The sequence below is a fragment of the Oryctolagus cuniculus genome, chromosome 18, assembly GCF_964237555.1.
Source record: "Oryctolagus cuniculus chromosome 18, mOryCun1.1, whole genome shotgun sequence".
NCBI classification, from domain to species: domain Eukaryota; kingdom Metazoa; phylum Chordata; class Mammalia; order Lagomorpha; family Leporidae; genus Oryctolagus; species Oryctolagus cuniculus.
The window spans coordinates 4,039,905-4,049,100 of NC_091449.1; the positions used below are offsets into that span (position 1 = coordinate 4,039,905).

The 9,196-nt window shown below is 57.7% G+C and overlaps 1 protein-coding gene across 1 annotated transcript; it reads right to left on the reverse strand.

Moving 5' to 3' along the window:
- Positions 1–4,741: 4,741 nt before the first annotated feature.
- Positions 4,742–6,789, reverse strand: LOC100348203 (leukocyte immunoglobulin-like receptor subfamily A member 6). Its single transcript, XM_070063478.1, has 6 exons — positions 6,741–6,789; positions 6,086–6,373; positions 5,673–5,981; positions 5,349–5,540; positions 4,987–5,037; positions 4,742–4,878 (listed from the first exon to the last, which is right to left on the reverse strand). Exons 1-6 carry the CDS (start codon positions 6,787–6,789, stop codon positions 4,742–4,744), a joined length of 1,026 nt encoding a protein of 341 aa, XP_069919579.1.
- Between the last annotated feature and the right edge of the window lie 2,407 nt (positions 6,790–9,196).

Below are 9,196 nucleotides of genomic sequence, written 5' to 3' on the forward strand. Positions count from 1 at the left end.
AGCACGGGGCTGTTCTGGGTTTTTCTTATTCGAGGGGGGGGTCTCCATTTGGCTTGGATTCAGGGAGTTACCTCATTTGGTAATCTCTACTGAGCTGCCTTTGGTCTGCTGAGCTGTCCTTGGTAAGCTTTGATATCCCCGGAATGCCTGAATGCCTGGTTTTACAAGGACTCGGGTCTGCTATGGGAAATAGAGGCTGCTTTTTATTTAATTTTCTGTAAATGGAGTCACTTTGGCTCTTCAGGTTGCCTGTAGACTTCCTTCCACGCGGAAAGTGCTGGGGAGGAAGGGTGAGGCTCCCTTGGGAGCCAGGTGCCCCAGATCCGCAGCAGCAGCCACGCTTGTAGATCCTCTGGGTCCCTGCTGTGCTGTGCTGGGGACAGCTCTTTTCTCCCATCTTCTATGTAGTGACCCATCACCCAGTCCTGTGACAAAGCTTCCCAGGGCGGGGCATCCTTGAATGTCTTTGTCCATGTTCCTCAAAACTGTCATCAAGGTCATCACCAACAAGGGAATCACAGGGCCTAAAGAGACAGAGAGAACCAGAGGCAGTGTGAGATCCTGGAGAAGATAAAGGATTAGGTTCCAACACAGGAAATCTAAATAAACCATGGACTAGTTGAGCTAAGGGTGCTGGGAAGAAATGTGCCATATTAACCTACAATGCTAACAGGGAGCTGGGTGAAGGGTCTATAGCAACTCCATGTGGTAACTTCTCATTTGTTCCCTAAAACCATTCTCGAAGTCTATTAAAAATCAGGTAAAATTCCCACATGAGGGCTGAAGACCCTGGCTGTCTCCTCACCCAGCACCACCAACTCTAGGGCAACACTGGGACTGCCCAGGCTGACGCTCCTTCTGTGGGCACCAGTAACAACCTGGGGTGTTGTATCCATGGGAGTCCTCCATATGTCTCACTGGTAACACCCTGCAGTGTTGTGTCCTGTGAATCCTCCCTCTGTCGGCACTGGTAACACCCTGCAGTGTTGTATCCTGTGAATCCTCCCTATGTCTCACTGGTAACACTCTACAGTGTTACATCCATGGGAGTCCTCCCTATGTCGACACTGGTAACACCCTGCAGTGTTGTATTCATGGGAGTCCTCACCCTGTCGGCACTGGTAACACCCTGCAGTGTTGTATCCATGGTAGTCCTGATGAATCAGCCTCCTTTTGCAACCCCAGTTCCTTCTCCACCACCTCGTGTGTGGCTTCCCAAGATCTCCAGTTGGTACAAGGAAGATACAGGGGTTTCCTGGCACGGGATCTTCACACTCCCACTCCAGGCAATCACAGAACCTAGTCCGGCAGATATGATAGGAATAGGAAAACCCCTTGGAAGAAAATACAGCCTAGAGTTTGGTGGACTAGCAGAGAGAAACCATTTGTTCCCATTTCGGGGAATGGGAGGGGCAGAAATTAATTGAGAGGCCAATCGTTATTCTCTCTTAAAATACTTATAATTTTGTTTGAAAGAGGAAGAGAAAGAGGGAGAGATCTGTTGTTTGCTGGTTCACCACCCAAATGCTGGTAATAGCCAGAGCTGCTCTAGGTTGTCAGGAGCCTGGAGCTGCAGCCAATCTCCCTCCTGGAGGCAGGAACCAAGCATTGAGCCACTGCCTGTCTCCTAGGTGTGCAGCAATGGAAGCCACCTCAGAGGTAGATCTGGACCTAACCCAGGCACTCTGCTGTGGGATTAAGGCATCCCAAGCAGTGACTTAACTGCTGTCCCAACTCCCACCCTATAATTCTGTTGTAAAAAAGTGTTAGGCCAGCGCCGCACCTCACTAGGCTAATCCTCCACCTGCGGCACCAGAACCCCGAGTTCTAGTCCTGTTTGGGGTGCCAGATTCTGTCCTGGTTGCTCCTCTTCCAGTCCAGCTCTCTGCTGAGGTCCAGGAAGGCATTGGAGGATGGCCCAAGTCCTCAGGCCCTGCACCCACATAGGAAACCAGGAGGAAGCACCTGGCTTCTGGCTTCAGATCGGCGCAGCCCGCCAGCCGTAGCAACCATTAATGAAGTGAACCAACGGAAGGAAGACCTTTCTTTCTGTCTCTCTCTCTCTCTCACTATCTAACTCTGCCTGTCAAAAAAATGTGTTGATGAAACCCAGTCATTTGTGGAGAAATGGGTGGGACCAGAGAACATGAAGTGAAAGACGCCTTCCCAGGAATCCAATGTAAGTTCTCTCTTCTATGCGGAAGTTGGAAAAGTTGATCTCGTAGCAGCACAGTAGGATGGTGATCAATAATGCATCAAAGGGTCTTGTGGGAGAGATGGAGGGAGGTTTGGTCCACAGGTCCCCAAGTGTAATCACATAGAAGGAATGGCTCTAGTCTGCACAGCACAAGGAGGCAACTGTCGCTCACATAACCTGTTGTGTTTGTGTGTTTGTGTGTGTGTGTGTTTGACAGGCAGAGTTATAGACAGTGAGAGAAACAGAGAGAAAGATTTTCCTTCCTTTGGTTCACTCCCCTAATGGCCGCTACAGCCAGTGCTGAGCTGATTCAAAGCGAGGAGCTGGGTACTTCTTACCGGTCTCCCATGTGGGTGCCGGGACCCAAGCACTTGGATCAAAAACTGCTGCCACCCAGGCCACAGCAGAGAGTGGACTGGAAGAGGAACAACCTGGACTACTACCTGGCACCCCAACCGGGACTAGAATCCGGGGTGCCGGTGCCACTGGCGGAGGATTAGCCAAGTGAGCCACAGCGCCAGCCCTGTTGAGTGTTTTAATAAACAACTCGACAAGAGGAGCTGGGGGCCTCAAACACAAGACATGACGAGATGGGAACACCCTGGTGAGATCAGCACACTTTGGAATTCCACGCTGCACCTCCTAAATTATTATGTGTGTATTTAAAGGGAAAAATAGGTGGCAAAAATGTTTTTGGTAATTGTGTCTTCCTCCTTTGTCGAGCTGAAAGTCACAGAGCACAGATTACAGACCTGACAGAAATTTAACTCACGGCTGTAGCTACCTCTCACATCCACTCTGTCGTGTACCCACCAGCACCTGTTCACAAACATCTTCATTAGCAGAGACAGAAACCTAGACCCACTCAGCAGGCACCTGCACGCTCCCTCCCCACACCTGAGTCCATGTTCTGCCCTCTGAATCTGCACCCCCGGGCACCTCTCAGAGCAGAATCCGACCATGGTGTCTGTGACACTGGCTGATTTCTGTATTGTCATATCTTCAGGGTTTCTCCACAATTATCCAGACCCTCCTTCTTTTCTAACAGGAGAGTGTCAGCCGTGTCTACAAACACTGCCTGTTGTGGACCACTCACCTGTTGGGCTTATTCTGGTTGCTGGCATCTTTGGGCTCATGTGAATGAGGCTGCTATGAACCCGTGGATGCAAACACCTGCTTGGGTTCCTGCTTCAATCCCTGTGGTTATATGTGCAGGAGAGGAACTGTTGGATTGTTATGCAATTCTGAGTAACAAAGTTTTCCTTCTTTATTGTGCTGAAATTCAAATAACATAAAACCAGCCCTTTAAAGTGTATAGTTTGCTGACTTTTAGTACATTCACAATACGTACAACTTTAAATTTAAAAAAAAAATCATTTATTTGAGTTACAGAGCTAGATAGAGACCAAGACAGAGACAGAGAGAGAGAGAGAGAGAGAGAGAGAAAGTCTTCCATCTGCTGGTTCACTCCCCACATGGCCACAAAGGCCTGAGCCAGGGCTATGCCATGAGCAGGATCGTCTTCCCCATCTCCCGTGTGGGTGCAGGGGACCAGGGACTTGGACCACCTTCTGCTGCTTTCCCAGGTGCATTAGCAGGGAGCTAGAGCAGAAGTGAAGCAGCTGGGACTCAAACCCACGCCCTTATGGGGTGTTGGCCCTGCAGGCTGGGGATTTAATGTGGCGTGTACACATGAACTCTTCTAGCTCCACTGTCATCCCTCCAATCACATGCCCCACACTGACTAAGCTGCTCCAGTCCCCCTTTGCCCTAAGTAACTGCTTGGCTTCCATGGAGTTTGGAGTTCTGCTTCCCTGCATATCACTACGCAGCAGGAACCCGAGGTGCACAGCGGGGCTGTGACGGAGGAGCCCCCGGCACCCGGAAGGCAGCTGGGGCGTCTCTTCCCAGCCCGCATCACAGACCTCACGGGGGCTCCTGGAGGGTGGCCGTATGACGGCTAGCGGCACCCCCACAGAAAGCATGCTTGTTTCAGAGCGGCCGCTAAGCAGTGCCCAGACACCCGCCCGTCAGACTCCCGGGCACCGGTTCCCATGTGACCCTTCTGAGCCCCCACACGCAAGGCGTCCCAAGCCCAGGGAAGGCCTCGGGGCCTGAGAGGCCGTGAGCGTCCCGTGTGGGATGGACCTCGCCCACCCTGAAATCCGATTTCGCTCGTTTATTCTGTTACTTGGCGCAAGCTCCGTGTTCTTGGCTGGAAACGCGGATTCTCACGCATGCGCACTGGGAACTGCATTCATCAGAAACAGAGCAAAAGGCTCCCTGAGGGCGGGGCAAGGCGGGAGGCCGGTGCGGGTCCACATGCGGCCTGCAGGTGGCGCTGTCCCACCGGAGAGCCAGGCGGGACAGGGCACAGCCACAGGGCAGAATTCCACAGCTGAATGGAGGAAGAGCCCCTGATGCCCCCAGACAGCTCCCAGCACCCACACCGTGGGGGACGGTTCCCCACTGTGCCCACAGAATCCCCCCGTCCCTGCCCCTTAGGGCGTGGCTTCTCTGACCCAGGGCTGTCCTCTCTCCAGGTCACCGCCGGCCTGCAGCCCGGGTCCTCTTGTGGCTGTACCAGGCCTCCGCCAGCAGAAGCCCGAGGCCCAACAGGACCAAGCCCACCACGCCCATGCGGATGAGGTTCTCCATGGTGTGGTCCTCGGGCGCTGGGGCTGGGGGTGTGCACGTAGAGGGTCACCTAGGCTGGCCAGACCCAGTAACACAGGACCCCACCTCCCCGCAGCAGCCTGAGCCCTGGGTCCGGCCTGTAGCTCACTCACCAGCGGGGGAGCCTGGCTGGGGGTGCGAGGGGCTGCTGGGCTCCGGTCCTCCTGAGAACAGGGATGGGATGGTGAGGAGGAGGAGACCCCAGTCCTCCCCATGGACTCAGCACTGAGGACCCGGACGCTCAGGCTGAAGTCCTCTGCTATTCCAACTCCCTGGTGAACTACCCAAGGTCCCCTCCCCACCCAGCCTTCTCCTGGGGTCAGCGCTGCACTTACAGGAGGCTAGGGGACAGGGCTGGGGCCCTCACCTGACACCTCGAGCTGCAGGGGGTCCCTGGGCCATTACCACAGGTAGGGGTCGGTGCTGTGGGCGCTGTAGCACCTGTAGGTGCCCCCATGGGCTGAGGTCACAGGACCCAGCGTGAAGGTGGCCTGAGCAGCCGTGGCCGAGCCCGGGACATGCAGGCGCTGGGGAAGGGCGCCTGAGCCCACTTTGTGCAGGAGAAAGGTGTCCATCGCCTCCTCAGAGCCACAGCGCAGGGCCACCATTGCTCCCCAGGGCACCGAGGGCCCCGGATGGGCCTGCAGGGAGGGTTTCCTGTACATTCCTGGGAGAGAGAACGGCGTGTGGACGGAGCATCCCGCAGCCGGCAGGGTGTGCAGGTGTTCACCGCTCCCCTGGGGTAAGCGTTCCTGCAACTCCCGCCCCACCCAGGCTCCATGGGCACCGGGCCCCTCACCTGTGACCTGGAGCTCCAGGGGCTCACTGGGCAGTGACCACACATGGGGCTGGCTGCTGTGAGCGCAGTAGCACCTGTAGATGCCCCCCTGGGTGCTGTCCACAGGGCCCAGGAGGAAGGTGGCCTGCCACACCCCAGCCCCATGGGAGAACCTGGCTTCTGGGCTGTGCAGGGGGCCGGCTCCGCCCTCCTTCAGCAGATGGACAGTGCGGGCATCGTCATACTCTGAGCGACAGGAGAGGGACACGTTCTCTCCTGATGCCACCACGAGGCTTGGCTGGGCTGACAGGGAGGGCGCCTGGAACATTTCTTCAGGGGAGGGCAGAGGCATGTCGGGGGGGGGTGCCGCTCCCTGCACCCACTTGGCTTCTTTCTGTGAGCTGGAGCCTCTCTAGGCAGGGACACCACCTTACCTGTCAGCACCAGGGTCAGGGGGTCACTGGGCTGGGAGAGGCCGAGCGGGGTCCGATACACACACCAGTACTGCCCTGTGTGGTAGGAGCTCATGGACATGGTGATGGGGAAGTCAGCCTTGTGTCTTGAGTCCTGCTGAGCCCGCACTTCCAAGGGCAGATGCCTGCCCTCTTTATATACAAGATAATACTCAGCCTCCAGAGACCCCTGGCACCAGAGGGTCACAGAGCTCCCCCCGGCGACCAGGGGGCCTGGGTCGGCCCAGATGGAGGGCTTGGGGAGGGTCCCTGGAAGGGAATCAGAGCTGCAGACCCCAGGGTGCCGCCCCTCCCCCACCCCATTCCCCAGCTCCACTCCCAGCCCCTCCCAGCCATCACCATCAGCCCAGCCACCCTGGGCTCCTTAACCCTGAGCTGCCTGGGCCCCGGGTGCTCAGCCAGGTCAGGGGTGTACTCACCCACCTGTGCCCCATCCCCTGGCGCCCAGCACAGCCCTGGAAGAGAGGTCCCCGTGAGAGCTGCTCCCCACTCCCCACCCCTGCAGAGACGCCCAGGCCCGCCCTGGTCCTCTGAGCCCTGGTGTCCCAGCTAGGCCAGGGCGCTGTCCCTTCCCATACCTGTGAGGGTTCCCATTGTTCCTGTGTTCCCGGCTCACCCAGGCAGAGGAGGGCAGTGAGGGCCGGGGTCTGGGCCCCGCCACCCATGGTCCCCGTGGAGCAGAGCAGCTGTGAGGGGCGCAGGCCCAGAGCCCGGCTGGAGATGAGTGGGGAGACGTCACGGGTTCCTCATCTGGGGCCTCACAGGAAGGGAGCAGCCCCTCCCCGACCTCCTCCGCTGTCCCTCAGGACAGGGCCCAGGACACAGCGGGCTCTGGGGACAGCTAGGGCCAGGCCCCCGCCTCTGCTGCCCGCTGTGCTATGCATGCCCTGCCTCCCTCCCCCGCTCCAGCCCCACCCATGGTGTGCCCCTCGTGGGCCGTGCCCAGGAGCTGCCCGGTTAGGGTTCTGGTTCTCCCTGCACAGGCCGGGTGGCCGAGGCAGGGACTTCCCCTTCCTGACTGCTGAGTGCAGGTGTGGGGGCTGGATCCCGTGAGGTGGGTGACAGCAACAGGAGCAGATGAAGAAGGCAGACGCTGCCGAGGTGTGGCTGAGCTGCAGCCCAGCGGTGCCTGTGGCAGGTGCAGGAGGTCCCACAAAGGGGACAGGGACCCTGGGGTGAGGTCCTGCCTTATGCCGCCTGGCCTGGGTCCCAGTGAGAGGCTTGAGGAGGGGAGGGCACCTTGTGGGGCAGAGAACCCAAGCTCCCTCGGAAACTGAGAGCATGGGGGTGCCATAGCCCCAGGCCCTCCGGGGTCCCATGCCTCACACCCTGTGCTGGGATATTCTGATGGAAGGGGACTGGGAGCAGGGGACTGGGCCCGTGTGCAGATCCACACTCTGTGTGAGGCTCAGGGTCCCCAGCACCTGTGTCCTAAGTCCCTCACCTGATCTGAGCACCTGGGCTCCGTGCTCCTGGATGACATGGGGGTGACGCTTCCTGAGTGACCTGAACAGGTGACGTTGTCCCCCAGCGTCTCTGTGGTGTGGATGCCCGAGACCTCCCCTCTCTGGGTGGCCGTGGCCACAGCACTCTGGTCTCAGGGTCCTGCAGTGTCCCTTCCAGATTCAGACGTGAGGACAGCACCGTTCTGGTAGGGTCCCCTCCTCAGAAGTCCCTAGGAGTGCCCGCCAACCCCAGAGGTGAATCAGAAGCGGTCCTGGTCCCAGACAGAATGGAAGACCCCATCCTCAGCCATGTTTGGGGGTGGAGGGCAGAGGGCAGGCTCTCAGCTGCCTGCACTGGGGTGGGGGCCCCACGAGAGAATGCACAGCATCTCATCACAGCCTCGGGTGTAAAGGCACTGACAGGCATCTGTCCTTTCCTTAGCCCTGCGTCTGGTTGAGAGGAAGTCCCCCTCCCAGAACAGAAGCTGGCAAAGCGTGCACTCAGTGTCATTCACAGTAAAGCTGCAGAAATGGAACGACCCACACAGCTTCGCCTCAGGAGGAAGCTGGTACCCTGCAGCCTCCAGCCCCCCAGCCCCAGGGCTCTGTGGGCTCCCAGCCCTGGGTGTTTCTGGGAAGGGTGCTATGCAGGGCCCTTTGTGTGTGGCTGCACCTCCTGCCACATGCATCCTCACTTTACAGCTTCCTGGGGCTCTGCAGAGTCCCACAGAGCCAGGGACCCACCTCCCTGAGCCCCCATCCCCGGTGCACAACCGGCTCCTGTCCCTTGCTGGCCGTGCTTGGACGGATGCCTGTGTGCACAGTCCCTGGATGGTTGTCAGAGCCTCCCCCTGGCCCTCGGTGGTGAGAACACTCCACAGAGCCTGCACTCAGCACACTGGTGAGCGCTGCGCCTGACCGTGACCCTTGCCAGCATGTGGGGTCCATGGGAGCACCTGACTCCGTGCAGGGGATGGGCTGCTCCATGCTGTGGCGAGGCTGGGTCAGGTGCTTTGAGGAACTACGAGCCTCTTGCCACAGTGGCTGAACCGTGCACATTCCAGCCGTGTCTCAGGGCTGCGATTTCCCCACACCCTGACCACACTCTGCCTGCTTTGTCTTCCAGAAGTGACCAGTGTGGTGGGCGTGGGGGTGCCTCTCTTTGGCATTATTTTCAGTTCCCTGCCCTTGTGCTGAGTGAGCTGCACCCTTGCTTTTCCTGTTGTGGCTTCCAGATCTTTACACCATGTGTTCGTTGTCTTTCTGTTCCTTGAGAGCTGTCCATGGTACACAGAGTTCTGCAGTTTTGGGGATGATCAATTCAGCCACTTTCTTGTTTGTTCCTTGTACTTTTGCCAACAGCCAAGATGCTGTGATTAAGTCTGAGGTCATATTTACCCAGGTATTTCCTTCTAGGAATGTTTAAAAATTTTTTTTCAGAGACTGATTTATTTGAGAGGGAGAGACACACAGAGGAGAGACAGTGACAGATTTCCCACCTGCTGGCTCACTCTCAGGATGAAGCCAGAAGCCGGGAGCTTCTTCTGGGTCTCCCACGTGGGTGCAGGGACCCAAGCATTTGGGTCATATTCTACTGCTTTCCCAGGCACATTAGCAGGGAGCTGGA